This window comes from Rhinatrema bivittatum, chromosome 4 (genome assembly GCF_901001135.1).
Source record: "Rhinatrema bivittatum chromosome 4, aRhiBiv1.1, whole genome shotgun sequence".
Lineage (NCBI taxonomy): Eukaryota > Metazoa > Chordata > Amphibia > Gymnophiona > Rhinatrematidae > Rhinatrema > Rhinatrema bivittatum.
In genome coordinates, this window is record NC_042618.1 from 76,164,650 (window position 1) to 76,188,237 (window position 23,588).

The following is a 23,588-nucleotide window of genomic DNA, read 5'->3' on the forward strand; positions in this document are numbered from 1 at the left end:
TGTTCGCTGTATTTACTCATTACTTAATTTGTAATCCCCTTTGGATAACTTGTTTTTACATTCTCTGATTCAAATTCAATAAACAATGTCATATCCACTTCAGCTGTTTCTCTCTCCCTCCTCAATCTCTGTCATCTCTCCTGTCTTTCCTCTTGGACAATGGTGGTACTCTACCTCTGGTCCAGCATGACTCCTGTGGCTCCTCACCTTCTCCCTCCTGATAGGCTGCCATTTACTCTTAATCCCCTTAACCAGCTCAGTCATGGATTCCCGTCTCCCTCTTTATCCTCCTCTTCTTCCTTCATTCCTGTCTTTCCTTTTTCTCTCTCATACTGTCAAACCCAGTTGCATTTCCTCTTTTCTTCCTCTGTCATTCTGCTCACTTTTTTGGTGCAACCTCTTCTCCCCTCTCTGTCAGGCCAATAGCAGAGCAGGTGGCAGGAGTGGGAAATGCTTCTTACTGCTGTGATAACCCTGCTTTCCTCCGTGTGCATCAGTGACTGATGAAGGTTCTGAGAGCCAAATCGGTCCCTCGCATCCTGCCAGTGCAACAGTGGGGTTTATGTCGATCCCTTTCTTCTCTAACTCCACTGGACATGGGGCAGTGAGGCTGGAGGCTCCAAGTGGTAAAAAACTGTCCCTTCTCTCTCACTCCTCCTCCAACTGCCCTGCAGCAATGTGAGCTGAAGTTTCCAGGGCCCCACTCTCATATGCTCCTGGCCTGTAGCAATACCTCAGCTAATCAGACAGCAGCAACCCAGCTTAACTTTCTTGCATCCCTTCTGATGGACCACTGTTGTATAGGAAATACAACTTTAGGACAGGGTGAGGATGGAAAGACAAGTTACTCTACATTATGCTGTAGCAGGAACAGTGCATTTAGTTTTACTGTGACATGTTGAAGAGCTTTATTACTGCACCGTAAAACATTCTTATCATAAAAGAGGCAAATGTGAAACACACTGAAATGGGCACAAGAAAGCCCAAACAGAGCTAGCCAAAAGCATACCCAACAAAAGCAAGGGGGAGAAAGGCATGGAAGGGGCGGAACACAGGGTGGAGATGGGAGTGCAAATAACTTGTGGAGAAGTGAAAATTAGCTTTATTTTCTTGTTCTGGATTTAATTACTTATTTTTCCAAATCCAGGCTCAAGGTAAGTTACAATTTAGGTATAGTAGATAGATTATAAGCCCTCTGGGGCAGGGACCTAACTTTGTATCTTAGGCAATGGGCGGTGAAGTGACTTGCTCAAGGTCACACAGAATGCCAGTGGGAGAGGTGGAATTTGACCCATGACTTCTGTGGTTCTCAGCCTGCTGCATTAATGCCTAGGTAAATATTTCTCAACCTGTTTACCTTGGCTGTAGTCTTCATTTTCTGTTGCCCTCCTGGCCTGCATGATGTCCTCTCACCAGCAGGGGGCATCAGAGGGCAGCACTTAGCTGTAGCTGCTCCTGCTTTCCCCCTCTGCAATAGAAACTGCACAGGGCCCTGTAAATTTGCCAGACTTACTGACCCTGGGCAGTAGGAAGGAGCCACACCACGTAAGCCTGTAACCAGACTTCTGCCATTCAGGACTTTGGGTTGAGTGGGGAGAGAGAAGGTGATGATGCCAGGGAACTAGGGGACAAGGAAGGTAATGAAACCAGAAGGGCAGGATAAAGGAGATGGAGATAAGAAGTGGAAGGATAAGGACAGAGAAGCTAATAATGCCAGGGCATGAAGGTGATGATATGATAGAGAAGGAAGATGAAGAGGTGATTATGCCAGGAGAGGGAAGGTGATGATGATGTGAGGGGGTGCTGTCAAGTGAGGGAGAGAAGGGAAGGTGATGATGATGTGAGGAGGTAATGTCAAGAAGTGAGGGAGAGAGAAGACAAGGTGATGATGCTGGGGTGAGGGAGAAGGAAGGTGATGATGATGCGAGGGAGTGATGTTACGTGAGGGAGAGAGAAGGGAAGGTGAAGATACTGGGGTGAGGGAGAAAGAAGGTGGTGATGTGAGGAGGTAATGTCAAGAAGTGAGGGAGAGAGAAGACAAGGTGATGATGCTGGGGTGAGGGAATATGATAATGCCAGAGGGTGGGGGGAAGGGAATAAAAGGTGATAATAATGCTGGGGGAAGAGGGAAGGAGATGATGATGCCAACAGGGGGGGGGGGAAGAGAAGAGAAAGCGATGAGATGCTGGTGGGTGTGCCATAAAGAAGTGAACCCTGTGCCAGGTGTGCCACAAAACAAAAGGTTGGGAATCCAGTGCCCTACTCCTCATCTTGTCTCACTGAGACCAGGAACCATGGAGGCATTTGTAGCAGAGCGTATTGGACAGAATGGAAAAAGGGACAGCAAGTAATACAGACTCTCAAAATGATAAGTGGAACCAATGACCTTATTGGGGGTGCAGGTGCTGCAGTCTAAAAGTACAAAGCACAAACATTTATGTACATTTTTATATTTTTTTTTTTTAAAGCTAACAGATCCAATGTCTTTAACTAGAAGAATGGCAAATGACCTACAAATCAAAGAGGAATATTTAACTCCAAGCCCCATGTTTGAAAGCTGACATTTCTAAGCTCTGCTTTACAGTGCCTCTCTCTGCAGAAGGAATTGGGAGAGCGCCCCCAGCTGAACACGGTGCGGAAGGGTCAGCCCTGCTAATCAGAAACCTCCCCCCAGCCTGTCCTCTTGTGTGGGGAACCAGTAGGGCCTCGCACGTTGGCAAAGAGGTGGGGAGAAAGGAAAAAAAAACAGAAGTGTGTTGGCATTGGTGAGAGCGAGTTGGCTCCCTACGTAGAAAAGCAGAATGTGATCCTGCCTCAGGCATCCAAAGTTAACAGTGGCAAGGATTCTGCAGAACGAATAAAGGAGAAAAGAAGTTGCTAAATAGCCAGAAATGACTGCATCCGGCTTTGACCTGGAATTAAATGCTTGTGCCAGATCTTGTCACGGCTGCAGCAGGCAACTGACCGAGCACATGGGAAGTCTTTTCATCTGCCCCCTCATTCTGCAAAATATGGAATTCTCCAGACTCTGGCTCCATAACAAAAAGCCAAGTAAGGAGCGGAATAATTAACCTTTCACAGTTTTGTTCAAGCATTAGTAAGATTAATGTTACCAAACGGATAGCAAAGTTTTGCTGGCATTCTTATATGTCTAAGGTCTGATCGTCAGCTCTTCTGATAAATGACAGAGCAACAATTTCATCTGAGCCCCCAGCATCCTTCCGGGCTGCATGGCGCTGCTCTCTTCCTGCCGTTGTCATTCGGTGCATAGCTCATCGATTGCTTTGCAGGTATTTATCCAGAAACTGGGAGTAACAGCCGACAGAACAAAAGTAGCACATTACAGGAGCTTCAGTCCCTCCCATATTATCCACCAGGACTACAGTATGCGACACATTATGGAGGTTCATGGTCACAGTGATATGAATGAAGGAGTTTAGGCAGGCTCGGCCACATTTGCATCTTTTGGACACATCCAAGTCTTGACACAGGTGGGCAGGAAGAAGATGCGAGGCATATGGAATCCTGTCAAAGAGAAGTTACAGCACAGATTACCCAGAGCTATAGCTGGAATAGTGGAAATGGGCACTGGATACAAGGGAGACAATAATAGTGAGTGGGCCAAAACTTGAAAGGTCCACAAGAACTCCAAAAGCTGTTCAAAAAAAATGTTTTATTCATTTACGGAAACTAACATATTAATGAATCATGTTCACGGACCCCCAACGTGGACCGTGTTTCGATTAACTGCGTCGGGAGGGCCCAGATTTAGTACAACTTTGTTGCGGAGATCTCCTCCCTGAATGTATACGAGAACAGTACGGCGTCTGCCCATCAAAGTTTTTGGCTGTCAAAAAGCCTCTGCCTCTGACACAGTTAATCGAAACACGGTCCACGTCGGGGGTCCGTGAATAAAACATTTTTTTGAGCAGCTTTATGAGTTCTTGTGGACCTTTCAAGTTTTGTCCCCAATCACTATTGTCTCTGAAGTATACCAGTAATTTTGGGGTTCCCACCTACTTTGCCTGGCACTGGATACAAGAATGAAAAGCAGTAATGGTTTGGAACTACACGTGCCCCACAATGAATGGCTCACTACTGCCACCTCTGACTTTTCTGTCTAACACTCCCGTAACTGGCTCGCAACATTGTTTGCAGCATCCCTTAGTTAAAGGGCTGCTGTGACAACAGCTAACTTTATGTCAGGCAGTCAAGACTAAAGGGGGCAACCTTACATGATGGGTCACAAAACTTGAAAAGAATTTCTTCTACATTCCCATTTCCCTGCTTCCTGTCCTACTTCACATTTTGTTTGACATAGTTTGAGAGACCGACCCAGCTTATCCAACTCCCAACTGCTGCAAGCCCTTTCTTTGGCCAGCGCTCCTACAGGCCAGCTCCACATACGTACATGACAAATGCAGGACTAGAAAGCAGTGCAGGTTCAAGACATGGCAGCAATAACACATTCTCACCACAAAATGCTTTAACCACAGCATGCCTTTCAGACCAAGGAGGTCTGTCCCCAACCCGTTCCAGAAGGTGCAAGCCTACAGCTGCCTTCCCAGCCCCCCCCCCCCCTGGCTTTGTGGACATTCGGGTTCATTACGGTTTATGTAGTGTTTTTCATATCCTCTGCTCTACGAGGGAGGTGTTTTTATGGTTCATAGGTATGGTTTTTTGTATCTGGTTTTTCTGCTTGGGTACTGAATCATACTGGCAGACACTAGGTGGCACCTCAGGGGTATAGGGCAGAGTCCGCAAAGTCTTCTTCTGTCTCCATCTGCTGGTGGGGAGGCAAAACCCAGCTGTCCTGGACTGATCCGGGTACGTACAGGGAATTGGCCTTATAAAATTATGTCCATCTGCTCCCCCTAATAACTTTTCAACCATTCTCCAACTTCATTCAAATGCATGCCACAGATAGTAGCGCACCCAGTGTCCACAGTCACACTTTTCATGTACTCTGGATACCCACAGTACTTAGAATCCCTTCTGCTTTTTATTTTCTATAGCCAGTGCCCCTACTACCCACAGGAGAAACTGCATAATTAGCTTGTTTCCACATGACAATTGCCACAGAATCAACATACTTGAAGCTTTCCCACTCCTAATTCACTCATGTGAAGAAAGCTACAGGGTGCCTTCCTTCAGTCTGGGCTCTCTCTATTCCTGCTCCAGCCCCCCCCACAGGAACCGGATTGGGGGTGGGGGCAGGCTGAGGCTGTAGCAGATGAAAGAAGGCTCTCTGCTCCCTAATCCAGCCTCTTTTTTTTGTTGTTGCTCCTCCTCCCCTCCTGAAGGGAACATAAGTGGAGAGATGAAGTTGGAGTAGACAGAGAAAGCAGTCAGACTGTTTAATCCCTCAAATGATCTCTTAAATGAAACCAAAGATGATTTTGATTTAATCCCTGGATGGATGGAGTGTTGTCCCTTTAGAAGAACTTCATCTTTATACAAAAAAGTTCTTGCACTCGCATATGTGGCCAATCCTACAACATTTACGAAGACCTGTTTGTGTTTCAGAAATCTGCAAGTGCTGATGTCCCCAGCTAGCAGATAGGACATTAATTTCAATTCATAGAAGCCTCGATAATGGACACCACTGCAGACACTAATTTAATCCCTTTTTGATCTGTTACCGTGTGTAATTAACAGACTGACAGACTGCTGATGCTGAGGGCATTTTTAGCATACAAAGCTCATGTACTTGAAAAGACAAGGACTTTCTTAAGAAAATATAAAAAGGGTGACTGCAGTATTTTAATGCAAAATAAAACTGACATTTCACAGTTTTGTCTTGATAAATTGTTGATTCTTGTACTTTGTACATTTATTTGTATATAGTTTAAATATTTAAACACAAACCATAATTAGTTTTCAGTTAAAAAACTTGACTTTTTTCAGTCAGGTGCAAATCTTTATGCAAGAGTATACAAATTTGCCAATAACTGCTGCATAATTTTGAAAAATCTGCCACAAATTTGCTAACTCTTGTTGCAGAATCTTGAAAAGATCTGCTGTAAGAAACAGGTTCTGCCTCCAGTGAAAAAGGTTGCGTAACTGAAATCTCAGCAGGTCAGAGCAGAGTGATGGCATCGGCCATTTTGAAAGCTGCTTGTCACTGGTGAGAGAAATCCTGTCAAAGAGGAGGTGCAGAATGCACATTTCTGTACCAAAGAAGGAAACTAAGGCAAGGGCTTGGCCTACAGTTTCTTCCTGCTCTTATGGGCTTCCAGCTCCGTCAGACCCAGGGTTGAAATCTGGTGCCATGAGCCTTCATTCACAGCTACCCAGGGATTTTCCCCCTATTTTCTCTCTCCCCTCTCCTTGGGTCAGAAGCCTGATCCAGGAATCGAAACAGAGATTTTCCACATGGGCTGTGCACAGCACTTGCTGCCAAGTCAGACAAGAAAATTATTCCTTACCTGCTAAATTTCGTTCCTGTAGTACCACGGATCAGTCCAGACCGTGGGTTATGTCCCCCTTCCAGCAGATTGAGTCAGAGCAAAAGCTGAAAGGGCGCCCTCTCATAAGCTGGTGCGCCCTCTGCGTCCCTTCAGTATTAAGCATATCAAAGCAAGAAACAAAAGAATTGGATGGATCAAAGCAAAAAACTGGTTTTCAACCATATATGGAAATATGTAATTAACTGCGAAGAACAACTTGCAAAAGGAACCATCAATCCTTTACAATCTGTACTGAACAAATTTAATTGAGTATTCGAGCAGAGGGGCAATCCCAATCCCAGAAATTCTTTAGGGAGGGTGTCTGGACTGATCCGTGGTACTACAGGAACGAAAATTAGCAGATAAGGAATAATTTTCTTTTCCCTGTACGTACCCGGATCAGTCCAGACCATGGGATGTACCAAAGCTTCCCTACATAGGGTGGGCCCCAGATAGCCCAGCTCGAATCACCTGAGCACCAAAGCCTGGTGGTTGAAGATTTAACTGATAGTGGCGCGCAAAAGTGTGCAACGATTTCCAGGTAGCCGCTTGGCATATCTCTTGCACACTGCCCCCCAACCGATGAGGCTGGCATCCGTGGTAACGATCACCCACTGAGGGATCTCCAGCTCCATTCCCTGCAACAAGTGATCCAGTCTGAGCCACCAGACGAGGCTGTCCTTTGCCACCTCGGGCAACGGCAGAGGCACCTGAAAATCTTGAGATACCGGCTTCCAGCAGGAAAGCAACACTCTCTGCAAAGGACACATATGCGCAAAGGCCCAAGGAACCACATCTATAGCTGAAGCCATAGAACCGAGAACCAGAAGGTAGTCCCAAGTTGTGGGGGGCGAGAGGCGATGAAAGCGCTGTACTTGAATGATAAGGGACTGAGCTCGTTCCGGACGGAAGACTTTGCCCACTCTGGTGTCGAAGTGCACCCCCAGAAAGTCGAGCGTCTGCGAGGGGGTAAGACTGCTCTTGGCAAAACTGACTTCCCACCTGAGAGAGTGGAGAATGTGCAGGACTCTGCTGACCGATTGTTGGCACAGGGCCCAGGACTTCGCTCGGATGAGCCAGTCGTCCAGGTAAGGGTAAACCAGAAGCCAGAGGAGATGTCTAGCCGATACTGCCGAAACCATGGACCTGGTGTGTCCGTCAGTTCCCAATGCCCTCTCTCCGCCCTCCTTACGTCTTTGGCACCTCCCTCTTCGCCCACGGGAAGATTGGCTGCCGCGGCATCCTTCTGCCGAAGTCCTCCGGCATCCCCAGACCGGCTAGAAGCTGCAACCCGCCATGTTTCCTGGAGGCCTAGGGGTGGGCGCACACGCGGCCCCGACTGAAGTACTGGCGATGGCGTGAACCTCAGGGGCGTCCCCCTGAGATGTCACCCGCAACAGATATATAAGGTCTTAGAATTTGCTAACAGACCAAGTTAGCAAAGGTTACTCTACCTAAGCTACTCTGCCTCCTCGGACTTACCAGGGGTACCCGCTCCTCGGGGGCCTCGCTCTCTCCTTTGTTTTTCAGGTGACAGTCTGGAACCGGTATTCGCTCCTCGAGGGCCCTCGTTCCCGGACTTGCTCTGTATTCTCTTCTGCCTGGAAGTCATCACTGCCAACTACATCAGTGAGTTACCATCGCTCTCTCAGAGCTTTCCCTGGAACCAGGTACTCGCTCCTCGAGGGCCTATACATTCCAGCTCCTGGGCTTCTATGAGACATTGTGTGAGTGTTACAATCAGGTTTGGTACATGAACTCTGCATACCCTGCCTACTCACTATATTTCAGTTTCTCTACAGCTCAGCCTCCAGGGATCGCTGTCCCAGTATCTGAGGGACTACAAGCCCAGCCGGGCATTCCAGCTCACTACTGCCACCTCTGGTGGTTCAGTATATTGTCTGTCTCCTAACTCTGAGCCTGACCGGTGGTCCCTCTCGGGATCTTCCCCCGGGGGCGTGGTCATCTGCCACTGGTCCAAGGATCCACCCACAGCTCTCCTAAATAGCAACACCTGGCCAGCACCCGGAGCAGATCATACAGCGCGTCCGCCCCATAAGCTATTACAGCTTCCAGGCATTCTGCCTGCTGCACTTCTGCCGGTGATAATTCTTGAGCATCCAGGAGCTGTTGGACCCATCTGAGACCTGCTCTCTGCATGAGGGAGCTACAAAATGCCACTCGGACGTCCAAGGCAGAGACCTCAAAGACTCTCTTTAGGTAAACTTCCAGTTTTCGGTCTTGTATGTCCCGCAAGGTGGCGCCTCCAGTCACCGGAATGGTTGTCCTCTTCGTGACTGCAGACCCTGAGGCATCCACCTTCGGAACCTTGATAAGCTCTAGGAACTCTTCCGGGAGCGGGTACACCGTGTTCATCGCTCTACCTACCCTCAGAGAGGCTTCCGGAGCCTCCCATTCACAGGATAGCAATTCAAGGAGCATAGGATAAGAAGGAAAAGTCTTGGCTGGTGGTCGAAGGCCTGCCAGTACGGAGTCCCCTCTCTTATCCGCCTTATTGGGACCCGGGGTCTCTGGCAAGGGCTAAATATCCAATTCGGCCAGGACATGCGGAATAAGAAGGTCCAATTCCTCCCTCTGGCATAAACGCAGGACTCTGGGATCATCTCCACCCACCTGAGTATGAGGGACCGGATCATCCAGATTTGGATCAGCAATAGTGTCCTGTGAGTCAAGGGTGATGGAATGGGGTACCACCCGAAAACGGGAGGGCTCTTGAGAACCCCCAGGCACTGGAGGTCCCTGGGGGAAGTACTGCTCCTGTGGATACCTGTGTGACCCCAAGACCTGGGGCATGCAGGGCATCTCCTAATCTCAGCACCTTGGGTGGCGGAGGAGTAAATGCTGGATCCTGTCTGGCCAGATAAGCATTATGCATTAGGAAGATAAACTCGGCTGAAAACGGCTCAGGTGGAGGACCAGAGGGAGGCACGGAGGAAGGAACCGAAGGGGGATCCTCCGATGGTGGCTCAAAATCTCGAAGGTGCGCTGGAGTAAGAATCAGTGGGGAGGGAGACCGGCCGAGATCTGCAGCACCAGTTGGCTGTGATGGGGGCCGCCGACCCTGAAGACAAAATGGCCACCGTTCCCGCGTTGGCTGGGAATGGGGCTGATCTCCCTGAAGGCAGGAGCGCTTGAGCGCGTGAAGCAGAGCATGCCACTGGTTTCAAGGGCCCTTCCCCGCCTGGGAGGCACCTCACACAGAGCCCTTCACGGGAGAGCCATGACCCAGGCTCTCCACAGGCGTGACATCACATTGGCCGCGGCATATGGGGGGGTGGGGGGGCTGTCGGTAAGCCAAAATCACCCCCGAAGGTTGTCAGTAGCAGTCAAAAAGGGAAATTCAAGGCTCTATTTAGGAAGGCACCAACCCGAATTATTTTTTTTTTTTTACAAAGGAATGCCACGTCTCTGTCAGTGCTGCCCTGAGGAAAATGGCATCTCGGGGTAGCGGATCGTGCCAGCGGGGAGAGGTTGGACCACCAACATCCACCCCTGATCAGGCAGCAAGAAGTAAAAACCTGTAAGAAAAAAAGCACAGAAACTTACCCCCAAATGGAATAAATTATAAATTGGTAGGCTTAGCAGTATTAACAGTTCAGTCTGCAAGCTGCAGCCTTACTGATTGAGGAGAAAATTAAGAGAAAGGACTTCCCTCAGAAATCTTATCTCCTTCTCTTTTTTTTTTTTTTTTTTTTTAAAAGAGTTGATCCATCCAAAGAGAGAAGAAAGTATTAAGGAAAAGTCTAATTATCCTCTCAAAATATAATGGGGAACCGCAGGTGCAACCCTCATCTGCTGGAGTCAGAGAAAATACTGAAGGGACGCAGAGGGCGCACCAGTTTATGAGAGGGCGCCCTTTCAGCTTTTGCTCTGACTCCATCTGCTGGATGGGGGACATAACCCACGGTCTGGACTGATCTGGGTACGAAAAGGGAACAAGCTCCTCATCGCTTTAGTTTTCCAAAGGACTTCGTTTCCTTATTCCTTGCCTCAGAAGGTGAGGGCTAGAGGCACATATCTTTTGAGCCCATCCCTCAGCACTGCTCTGTGGCTGGCACACTAGTGGTCCCTCCCTTCCGGGTTTCAAAAGTGTGCTGCTGCCTCTAGGGCTTGCCTTCGCTTTGGTGGCCTTGCTGGACAGCAGACAGGAATACATCTGTTGCATTCTAGTGCACAGCCCTACAATCTAGATCACAGGGCCGATCTCCAAAACAAAAATGAGGTGGATATTCAGTGCCACGTAACTGGATGAATTTGCACTTAATCCGGCTAACTGGCACTGTTTGAATATTTAGCCGCAGTCAGCGGCTGTCACTTGGCCGAATAACTATTTATCTGGCTAACTGGGGGCCACTCCTACTTATCCGGCTAAGTTAGCTGGACAAGGTAGACCTGCTATTGACCACGTCTAAAGTTAGCAGGTCTAATTTATAGATAGCTGGGTACATTCAGTGGCATGGCTATGCTGTTGAATATCCCAGCTAAGATAGCCAGATATATTTATCCGTCTAACTATCTCAGCTGGATAGTGGCTGAATATCTATATCATTGGGTTTTAAAATGCAGTTCAGGTTTCATTAGCATTATCAAATTTTGCCATTTTTCCTATATAGTCCTGAAGTTGTTTTTTTTTTATAACATTGACAGCTCTTAAAGTAGGCAGTACTGTATAAATCAGAGGAGGACAGATCTGATGATAGTTGGAAGCCGGGATACCAATCTGTTTCCAGGGACAATACAATACCATAAATACTATGCCTGGAAGGTTTGCATTTAGGGCTGGTCCTCCCACACGCAATGACATAAAACAAATAGTGCAGTATAATAGCAAAATATCCAACCACAACCAGCTCCAGCCACAGGCTTCAGAGTGCTTGCTGGAGATCTCAACTGGTATGGGGTTCATCTTTCATGCCAAATATTTATCACTGCTGATACAGCAGGAAGCAATGTTCCCTTTAAGTTTATGCCAGCACATGTCAAATACATGCTGTGCTGTTTGCTGTAAGGAAAGCAGCTAATTACAACTACAGGATAAATCAGCGAGGAGTGAAGGACAGTGGAATGGCTCACATAGAATATATGTGTGGTCTCTGTGTGGAGATCAACTACAAAGGAAAGTGCAGTCACTGATAAGAGATAATCAATGTAAAGCTCTGGGGAGAGAGTCCAGAAGGAGAATAAACATTTGGACAGGAAAGAAAGAGAATGAATGTCTGGTTACAGGTGGTCTAGGGAAAGGAAGCCAGGCCAGAATGACTTTATTTAGAAATGATCAATACTTGGCAAAGGTAACTAGAAAAAAAATGTATATAAGCCTTGTAAGATTGTGACATAGGCAAGGAGGAAACTTATGTAGTCCTCCTTCCCAGACACTCAAATTGTGATTGGCAATCATTTACTTCCTATAATAAACATTTTACTAAATTACTAAAATATCTGAGTCTCGTGTGTGGTATATATGGGGGCTAAAGCCATACATTTTGCAATCATTTCCCCCCCAAAATAAGGGCCGCCTTGCTAGATCACATTTAACAGCCCTTGCGCAGCTCTGAATGCTTACCTTAGCGCCTCCTGAAACCCAAAGCAAACAGCAGCTGAAAACACGTACCTGTAATTTACTACAGCTTGTGCAGCACACTCCAGTAAGGTTAACGGGATTTTCAGCTGTATACTGGGAAGAAGTGGATCTGCTTCTTGAAATGGATTTCCAAAGAGGTCTACATTTTCCAGCGCCAAGCCCTGAAAACTATGGGGCAGAAAGGGAAGCTTGTTGCGGGCGGCAGTCAACAGGCGCAGTTTAATCAGTTGCCCGATGTGAAAGGGCAGCCTAATCAGCTCGTTGTCATCCAGCTTTAAGTGCACGAGTTCCTGAAGCTGGCAGAATTGGATGGGAAGCGCTCTCAGCCTGTTCTGACTGAGATCCAGCGAGTGAAGCGACCTCCGCAGGGTGGAGCCACACAGCACCGCTGGAAAGGCCTCCAAGCGGTTGTTGTGCAGGATGAGCTCCTGGAGATGGACAAGGTCACCCACGGTCGCAGGCAGCTTTGCAATATGGTTGTGGCTCAGGTCCAGTTTTCGGAGATTTTTAAGACAGAGCATCCTCATGTCAATCCTGGCAAGTCTGCAATAGGAGGCCTGGAGCTGCTCGAGAGAATAGGGAAAGTTTCGAGTGAGAGGATAGTCTTGTTTGGACACAATAGTCAGTTTGGTCTTTGGCTTTTCAACTTCTGAAGTCTTTGCAGGAGTCAGGATGGAGAGCGGTAATTTTTCAGCAGTGTTACCCAAGTGGGCCAGCCTCACCACCGAAAGGAAACTTTTCAAGGTGCTGGCATTTGCCTAGGAAAAAAAAAATGGTAATCTGAATGGAAGACAAAACATTTTCTGGTTTCCATGTTCAGATGCAAGAAAATGGTTGAATAAGCAAGTTTGAAACTTGTGAGCAGTAGCGCCAGTTGTCAAGCTTTCAACTTTGGCTACCTTCCACGAGTGCATCTTATTTACTTTCAGAATTCAATCTATATGCTCACCACTTGAGAGAGATGTTTTTCTTAAGAGTATCAAATTTGCACTAATGTAATCCCTTTGTGTGTTTCTTCCCATATGTCCAATACATGTGCACATATTTTGCCAAGATATAAGATAGAAACTTGATTTCCATGGCAAGCACAGAAGTCAGATGAACTATTAAAAGAAAAATACTTGCATTCTGTGATGATTACTAGGACTTTTGTTAGTCCCTATGCAAGAGTATATAGCTTTAAGGCTATCAGATAGGGGCTGCTTAGAGCCATAAGAAAATTTAAGATGGCTGCTCTCTAAGAAACTACATTACCCAGACTTCCCAGGCTTAGTATCCAGGATGAACCCAGAAGGGAACAGCTAATCGGGGAAGTCCATACCCTTCGGCTAAGCTGCTGCCAGGTGCAATAAATAGGGCAATTTTTGCTTTAGCAGAGAGGCACATGGGAGGCAGACACTGAGTCACTGAAGAAGATGAAGCAGAGCCTCCCGATTCCTGCAGGCATTAAGTTGATGCCTTAGATGATTAAAAGAAAAGGACTTTGTACTTGCACTTAAATACATGGGGAGTTAGCTCAAAGGAAACTCTGGGTACTTTTGAATAAAGAAGGTTACCATAAGTTGAATATATTAAAACAACTAAAATCACTCTTACACAGCACTGATTTCAAAACAATTTTATAAACAATGATTTTCAGTTAATTTGATTACTGCAATCCACTTTTACACAGTTTACCATTTTCAACAATACGACCACTTCAAATTTTACAGAATGCATCAGGTAGAGTTCTTACGGGTTGTACGAAATGAGAACACATCACATCAACCCTACAAACTCTATATTGGCTTCTGGTTAAATTTCCAGCTCAGTACAAAATACTAACAATTATACACAATTCATCATACAACAATAATTTAGAATGGTTAAATGCATCATTACACTTATACACCTCAAACAGAACCTTAAGATCAGCAATTAAAGGCCTCCTACAGATCTCTACCATACATGGGGCTCGGCTGGGTGAAGTTAGATCTATTTCAGTAGCGGGACCTAAGCTCTGGAACACGATGCCAACAAAATTAAGATTGGAATCAGACACCAAGTGTTTTAAAAAAAGATTTTAAAATGTGGTTATTTGGAATTGCATTTCAGCTCCCAGACATAGGATAGCAGTCTCAGATCAACAAAGATGGAAAGCAGTTTATGAACTTTTTGCTTAATTTATCATGTTTGGTTCTTTTCTTTTGATGTATATTTTTTTTTATTTTAATGTATGATTTAACTATTTGTTATGTACAGTGTTTTTAAATTCATAGTAAACAGTCAAGTTTGAATTTCCACATTGACGGTATATAAATAAAATATTAATAATAATAAGTAACTATGTGAGAAACTTGCAGGAGAAAGGAAAAATTACTACTTACCTGATAATTTCCTTTTCCTTAGTACAGACAGGTGAACCCAAAACCAGTGTGTTATGCACCTCTACCAGCAGATGGAGACAGAGCAAAGCTGACATCACGGTATATATATACCCCTGCAGTGACATCAGCCCACCAGTATTCTCTACAAAAGCCAACTGTGAACAAACTAACAAAACTTGATGATTAACAGATAACCATTACAGCACTCAGCTAACAGGAAAATACTGAGCTCCGACAAAAAGTATAAAGGAAAATTAGTCCTTATCTGTTAAGTTTTGTTCCTGTAGTACCACAGATCAGTCCAGACTCCTGGGTTTTGCCTCCCTTCCAGCAAATGGAGACAGAGAAGTTTTGACAGACTCTGTCTTATATGCCAAGGTGCCACCTATAGTCTGTCAGTATTACTCAGTGTCAAAGCAGAATGGTTCAAAACCAAGCTATCTATAACCAAACATACAATCCAAAGTGGATCACTAACCCGAAATGGGAACCACACCCGTTGAACACGGTAAAGAAGTTTGATCTGCAGACCCGAAATGAATAAGAAATTGTAAACAAGCGGACTCTCCGTTCCATCTATGAAACGGGCAGGACTCTGGACTGATCCGTGGTACTACAGGAACGCAAATGAACAGGTAAGGACTAATTTTCCTTTCCCTGTACATACCCGGATCAGTCCAGACTCCTGGGATGAACCAGAGTTTTTCTTACCTAGGATGGTATCCAGAGAGGCCCGCTCGGAGCACTCCTTCAAATCCTTCAGAACCCTGAGCATGGACATCCAGCCTATAATGCCTCACAAAGGTATGGAAAGATTTCCAAGTAGCCGCTCTACAAATCTCTTGTGGAGATGTCTGTTGGCACTCTGCCCAAGATGCCGCCTGCAAGCGGGTAGAGTGGGCACGCACCCCCATCGGCAAGTGCTCACCCCGCAATGTATAGCTTCCTTCAACCAGTGGGCTACTGTGGTTTTAGATGCCATATTACCTCTTTTCGGACCACTCCATAACACGAAAAAAATGATCAGACAGATGAAAACTGTTTGTTACCTCTAGATAACACAGCAAGGCTCTGCGGACATCCAGCTTTTGTAATTCCCTAGAGACGGAAACAGACCGGTCCAGATTCGGAAAGGACGGAAGCTCCACAGAGTAAGAACATAAGAACATAAGAAATTGCCATGCTGGGACAGACCAAGGGTCCATCAAGCCCAGCATCCTGTTTCCAACAGAGGCCAAAAACCAGGCCACAAGAACCTGGCAATTACCCAAACACTAAGAAGAACCCATGCTACTGATGCAATTAATCATTAACCAACCTCTTTCCCTTTTCAACAATACTCCAACTTGAACATACAAGGGAATGCTTGTTTGGTGGTTGTTTTGTACGGAGGTTTTTTTGATAAGGGTAACCGATTTGCAGTTATCCTTACTTTAACTTCAGTCTATTGTTCTTTTATTAAATTCCAAATAATCTCTCAAGATACTCTTTTTTGATAAATTTCTCAATTTTCTTAAAATCCCTTCTCCCCTGCTGCTTTTCCGACCCACTACAATTTAATTTCATACTTATCAAGGTCGACGCCTTTATTGATGTGTCATGGGTACGGAGCTGCATGTCCGACACGGGCCATGTTTCGGCACTGTGTGCCTGCTTCAGGGACTATGGGAGAATCAACTGTGTCCTGTATAGGGTTCACAGCATGCTATTGATCCTTAAATATATAAAAATATTAGTTTAAACATGAAATCCTAAACACTCTATTACACATCTGTTAATACATTCTTAAGTTTTTTACCCACCTTTACATTAATAACTTACTTCTCTGCACTTCTTGTGTTAAACGTGCGACGCCTTCTGTGTTTGCCTGGGCGTCTAGCCTATTCTGACTCAATTTATGTGCCTGCCTAGGGAGTCTACCTCCTACTCTCAGCCAGATCGAGGCTGTCTCAGCTGCGTGCAATTAAGCTGATAAACTTTTTACTGACTTATATCTATGTTCCAAAAGGCTAAACAAGTCCGGTTTTAATCTCTCTGCATCCTTCCCCCTTTTGTTATGGTGTTTTTGAGTGTAACCATTCAAAATAGTGATGGCTTTAGTTGTTTTCAATGTTCGGCAATGGCGGACCTGATGGTGGACTACGTCTCATTAATGCCATGTTGCATGTACATGCCAGGCGGACCTGGTAGGGAACCTGTCCGTACCACGTCCGCTTCTCCTGCCAAGAACTTGTTGAACGCCGTTGATTGCAGTGGGGGCGTTTCCCGGGCGGGGCTCGGAGCCGCGCCTGTCTGTAGATTAGTTATGCTAATTGTACGCTCTGAAAAATCTTCTTTGATGCAATAAAGATACTCATTTCCGTGTGTGTTGTACATCATCTTTATTAATGCTTATATCACTGTCTAAATCATGGTAAATTGCTCTACTATATATTTGTAAATCGGACCTATTAGGTGACTGAATTTCCACCCGATCATTGCGTGTCTACACCTAGTAAACAAAACAAAATAATCTGCCGTCTTACTAAGAACGTTATGGTCCTAATCTCTATGAGAAAATTTTTTTTATATTTGTATCAGTAGTGTGTCAGGAATTTTTCACATACTGATAATTCTTGTAAATGATGTGAAGTAAGACGGTTAACCAATCCGGATAATGTTGCTTCTTAGCGCTGTGCTCAGTCCCTCTTGTTAGGTAGGGCGGATAGCCGTTCCGAATAATGTTGCTCTTGAGCGCTATACTTAGTCTCTCTTATTAGATGTATCTTTGATGACTTAATTTGCTTGTTGCTAACCTAATGGGAAACTACTACCTACTGATTTTATACTAAAATATAGTCCTTTTAGAAGATTTTATTACTATCTATTATACATTTGTAAAAAACCTTCCTCTTCTGTAAAATAAATGAAATCCTCCTTTCTCTGTGAAATAAATGAAATCCTCCTCTCTCACTAATAATGATGATTATATTCTTTTTGATCAAATTACCAATATATTGTCCAATCAATTTCTTTGTTGAGTCCTTTTGGAGCCACAGTGTCCCACATGTATATGAACTTTTGTTCCATCTGTATTAATTTAGTATTAAGGTCACCATCCCTTGGATGATCTTGTAGTTGAAAGAGTACCGCCACCTTAAACTCTTCCGGTGAATGTCCCATTTGTTGCCAATGGTCAGTTAGAGGTGCCCCTTCAGTCTGATGCCCTAACCGGCTCACATGTTCCTGAATCCTATTTTTGACCTTGCGCATTGTTTTGCCAATATACACTTTATGACATGTGCACCACAGTGCATATATCACTCTAGTTGATCCACATGTATAAAATCCTTTAAAAGTGTACGTTCTCCGTCCTGGAATTTTCAACTCTGTGCCTTCATGCATGAACTGGCATGCGCTGCATTTACCACATGCCTTTTGACCTCTTCGTGTGTCCTGCGTTTGTGTGGCTTCAGGAAGCAGGTTAGAATGAACTACCATGTCCTTTAAATTTTGTGCTTTGGTAAGAGCAAACGTGGGTTTATCTTTAAAATTCGGATGAACGTGTAGGATGGACCAGTATTTTAGAATGCTCTTTTTTAACATGTGTGTTTGAGGTGTATGTGGCAACACACAGATCAACTTATCATTATCTGTGCTAGGTTTTGGTTGAAGAAGCAATTCTCTATTAGCCCATCTCGCTCGTTTATATGCTTTTTTTATGATTGCTGCTGGGTATCCTCTCTGTAAAAATCTCCTGGTCATATCTTCTGCTTGTATCTTAAATTCTGTAACTGTGGAGCATAACCTCCTCAATCGGAGGAACTGCCCTACTGGTAAATTGTCTCTCAGGTGACTCGGGTGAAATGATGAGTAATGCAAAAGTGTGTTTCTGTCTGTTGGTTTCCGATAGATAGTAAAATGAAATCCTTCTTCTGTAAGTATAACTTGGATGTCTAAAAACGGTATACTGTTCTTATGATACTGACTAGTGAAATTCAGATGTGGATTGCAGCCATTTAACCATTGTATGAAATGTTGGAGTTCCTCTTCATCTCCTTGCCATACGACAAAAATGTCATCTATAAACCTTTTCCATAATTTTATGTGATCTTCATAGTTGTTCCGATAAACCCACTTCTCCTCAAAGGCTGACATATATAGATTTGCAAGGTCGGGGGCCATAGTGGCCCCCATAGCTGTGCCTTTAACCTGTTTATAATATTTTCCTAAGAACATAAAATAATTCTCCTGTAATGCAATACTAGCAAGCTCTTGGATAAAGGCTGTCGGAGTTCTCTGTCGTATACCCGTTGATGTCAATTTTGCTGTGATGACTTCAATAGCCTCACTTTGGGGTATGCTTGTATACAATGCTGTTACGTCGATAGTGACCAAATATGTGGATGTTGGATCAGGATGGAGATCTTGTAGAATGGTCATTAGGTGTGCCGAGTCCCGTATAAATGAAGTTATCTGTGGGATAAACCCACGCAATGATCTATCTGCGAATTGTGACAGTGGTTCAAGGAGAGATCCTTTTGAGGACACTACTGGACGTCCTGGAGGGGACTGAAGTGATTTATGTATCTTCGGTACGGTGTAGAACACTGGACAAGTGGGATATTTAACCGTTAAAAAATGGGCCTCCTTCTCTGACCAGATGTATTCCACACATTAAGAAAGGTGGAAGGAAGGTCAAATGATAGCCTCTTTCACCTCACTTTTTAGCCATGCTGGCAATTTTAGTCAAAAGATTTTCATTCAAAAATTGGAAGAAGGATCCATCAGAAGAAAATAGGAAAAAGCACAAGCATTGGCAAGTTAAATGTAAGACATTGATAAGACAGGCTAAGAACTTGAAAAGAAGTTGGCTGAAGAGGCAAAAGCTCACAATAAAAACTTTAAAAAATATATCCAAAGCAGAAAGCATGTGGTCTGTTGGACTGCTGGATGATTGAGCGGTTAAAAGGGAACTAAGGGAAGATAAGGCCATCGCGGAAAGATTAAATGATTTCTTCACTTCAGTGTTCACTGAAGAGGATGTTGGGGAGATACCCCTTTTGGAGATGGTTTTCAAGGGCGATGATTCATAAACCAAATCATGGTGAACTTGGAAGATGTGGTAGGCCAGCTTGACAAACTGAAAAATAAGTCACCTGGACTGGATGTTGTACACCTCAGGGTTCTGAAAGAACTAAAAGATGAAATTTCAGACCTATTTCAATTTGTAATCTATTATTAAAAATCATCCATTGTACCTGAAGATTGGAAGATGGCCAATGTAATCCCAATATTTAAAAAGGGCTCCAAGGGTGATCCGGGAAACTTTATACCGCGAGCCTGACTTCAGTGCCGAGAAAAATAGTGGAAACTGTTATAAAGAATAAAATCACAAAACATTTAGATAGACATGGTTTAATGGGACACAGCATGGATTTACCAAAGGGAAGTCTTGCCTCACAAATCTCCAACGTTTTTTTGACGGGGTGAATAAGCATGTGGACAAAGGTGAACCAGTAACATAGAAACATAGAAATGACGGCAGAAGAAGACCAAACGGCCCATCCAGTCCGCCCAGCGAGCTTCACACATCTTTTCTCATACTTATCAGTAGATGTGGTGTATTTGGATTTTCAGAAGGCGTTTGTCAAAGTCTCGCATGAGAGGCTTCTAAGAAAACTAAAAAGTCATGTGATAGGAGGTGATGTCCTTTTGTGGATTGCAAGCTGGTTAAAAGACAGGAAACAGAGAACAGGATTAAATGGTCTGTTTTCACAGTGGAATAAAGTAAACAATGGAGTACCTCAGGGATCTGTACTTTATAAACCAGTGGTTCTCAACCTTTTTTCTGTCGGGACACACCTGACATATGGTTCTCACATGCATGACACACTGACCCATGATAGTCATGGGGCTAGATGTAAAAGTACAGTTTGCATCCACGGGAACCCCCCTGACCCACAATAATGGATGTAAAGCAGAATTACGACATTCCCCATACAACTCACCCTACAAAAAAGATATTCTGGTTCTGGTGTCATCTCAGTAACAGCAACTCAAACTCCTTCTACTACCAGGCTCAATAGCCCTACTTATGAAAAGACAGCAGTTTACCACCAATGCATGTCCTCTTGAGAAAACACAACAAATAAGACTGATACAAACGCTTACATGCTAGTAAAATATCTCACTTCAGTAACACACACAGAACCGACCTAACATACTCCCAGGATCTGCAGTTATGCACATAAACTAATCCGCACACAGTTACACCTGTATTATGGAATACACTCAAACAGGAGCAACCCTGTCTATGAAAAGGCAACACTACAAATATTAAATCAGGCCCTAAAAACCAATACACCTCTTATTAGGAAAACAGAACTAGCAAGCAGCTATAGATCCCCACACAGAAATAATTGTAAAACTATAATAATAATCAGAATAAATGTTTCAAAACAGCTATGAACAGAATAACATCCAACAATTAAAAACTCATAAAACTATTAAAAATTCTCCATACACCAATAAAATATTTCAAAAAAGCAGACATATCACATAATATTAAATAATTAAAATGGCAGTCAATCAAGAAAAATAAACTTAAAAAGCCACCTTTACTTACCCCCTCCAGCAGCTCTCCTACTCCCCTTCCATGCAGGCTGTGGCACACACCAGAAGCAGCAGTAGAAGCTAAGCTCTATACTCATGGTCCTCTTCCTTAGTGCCCATGTCTCTCATACACACACCACACCAGTCATGCCCCCATGACCAATCATCTCCCAAACAGTCTTTGACACACACACACACCAGTCACCTTCCTGAACAGTTTCTCTCATGCCATTTACACACACAGGCTTCCCACTCCCGTGTTCTACTTACATATATAGGCTTCTCACTCTCATAATCACTTTCTCTGTCTCTCTCATACACACACACCAGTCTCTCACTCCCATGCTTGTTCTCTCCACATGCACAGGCTTCTCATTCCCATAATCAGTTTCTGTTACACACACACACACACACACCAGTCTCTCTCTCATTTCCATGCTCACTCTCCTCGTGCACAGGCTTCTCATTCCCTGAATCACATTCTCTCTCTCACATTCACACACACCAGTCTCTTTCTCTCACACACACCGTCACCTTACCAACCAGTCTCTCTCATGCATGCACACACATACAGGCTTCCCACTACCATGCTCTCTCTCACATAATCAGGCTTCTCACTCACCATGCCTCAAACTGGGCTTTCTTTCACCCCCCCCCCCACCAGGCTTCTTACGCTCATGCTCTCTCACATACCCAGATTTCTCACTTCCATGCTTTTTCTCTCTCTTTCACACACATCAGTCACCTCCCTGACTGTCTCACACTCTCACATACACATCAGTCATCTCCCTGAGCAGTCACTTTCATTGTCTCTCACATATACACACACATCAGCTCTCTGACCAGTTTCTCTCAATCACACACAGGCTGGCTGGCTAGCTGCTTCTCTGTCTCTCTCTCATTCCTCTCCCCCCCCCCTCCCTCAGCACAAATGGTAGCTGCAGCAGCCTCCTCCTCCAGCCCCCGCAGGCCAAGGAAGAAGAATCCCATCGGCCGCAGGAGGCTCATGCTGCTGTCTCCTTTCCCCATTTACCTGCTGCACCGGTTGCTTTGATTGCTCGGGGGCCGATGCTGCTGCCTCCGCTGCTATTTTTCCACGCGGCACAGCTCTTTCTCCTTCCCGCGCACTGCGTATCACTTCCTGTTCCAGGTCACCGTTGGGGGGGGGGGGGGGAGGTCGCGGGAAGAAGAGAAGGCCAGCCGCAAGTGCCACTGCTTCTTCTACCACCGCTGCCGTTCCCACTGGGCTTGAAAGTACTGATAGCCCGGTGGCAACGGCAGCAGGGAAGGAAGAGCAGCGGGAGAAACCGGGAGCATGCGACACACCTGCCGGTGCTTGGCCACACACTGGTGTGTCGTGACACACCGGTTGAGAAGCGCTGTTATAAATGATCTAGAAAGGGGTACAATGAGTAGGGCGATCAAATTTGCGGATGACACAAAATTATGCAGAGTAGTTAAATCTCAAGCGGATTGTGATAAATTGCAGGAGGACTTTGTGAGACTGGAAGATTGAGCTTCCAAATGGCAGATGAAATTTAACATGGACAAGTGCAAAGTGATGCATATAGGGAAAAATAACCCTTGCTGTAGTTACACAATGTTAGGTTCTATCTTAGGAGTTACCACCCAGGAAAGAGATCTAGGCATCATAGTGGATAATACATTGAAATATTTGCTTCAGTGTGCTGCGGCAGGCAAAAAAGCAAACAGAATGTTAGGAATTATTAGAAAGGGAATGGTGAATAAAACGATGGATGTCATTATGCCTTTTGTGTTGCTCCATGGTGAAACCACATCTTGAATACAGTGTGCAGTTCTGGTCACTGCATCTCAAAAAAAGTTATAGTTGCACTGGAGAAAGTGCAGAGAAGGGCGACCAAAATGATAAGGGGCATGGAATGGCTGCCCTATGAGGAAAGGCTAAAGAGGTTAGGGCTGTTCAGTTTGGAGAAGAACTGAGTGAGGGATATGATAGAAGTCTACAAAATCATGAAATGACTTGAACAAGTTAATGTAACTCAGTTATTTATTCTCTCAGGTAAGTCTAGGGGGCACTCCATGAAATCAGCAAGTAGCTCATGTAAAACAAATCGAAGAAAATTCTTTCATTCGGTGCCATAGTAAAACTCTGGAATTCATTGCCAGAGGATGTGGTTACAGCAGTTAGTGTAACTGGGTTTAAAAAAGGTTTGCATAAGTTCCTAGAGGAAAAATCCATAAACTGCTATTAATTAATAAGCAAAAGTAGCTTGAGATTTATCTAATGTTTGGGTACTTGGATTGGCCACTGTTGGAAACAGGTTACTGGGCTCGATAGACCCTTGGGTCTTACCCAGTATGGCATATTTTATTGTTCTTATGTTGGAGGCAGAACGACCATCGGCCCGTGCACAGAAACCATTGGGGGGGGGGGGGGGGGAACCCTACTCAACTCCCCTTAATTTTGGGTTTTTTTTAAAAATTAACCTTTACCTGAGCTCAGCCCATCCTGGCTGAGTACAAGGTCAGTCTCCTACTGTGTGGGGAGAAGGCCGAAACCTTAACTGCTGCGCTCAGCTTCCTACACCTGCTTGC

The 23,588-nt window shown here is 44.9% G+C and overlaps 1 protein-coding gene across 1 annotated transcript in view; it reads right to left on the reverse strand.

Moving 5' to 3' along the window:
• Positions 1–746: 746 nt before the first annotated feature.
• The window catches only part of LRR1 (leucine rich repeat protein 1), a 38,061-nt gene continuing 15,219 nt past the window's right edge, over positions 747–23,588 (reverse strand). The window contains exons 3-4 of the mRNA XM_029598386.1: positions 12,082–12,809; positions 747–3,525 (exon numbers count right to left, since the gene is read on the reverse strand). Of these exons, the coding sequence (XP_029454246.1) occupies positions 3,273–3,525; positions 12,082–12,809 (981 nt within the window). The 3' untranslated portion in view covers positions 747–3,272. The remainder of the gene's footprint in view (positions 3,526–12,081; positions 12,810–23,588) is intronic.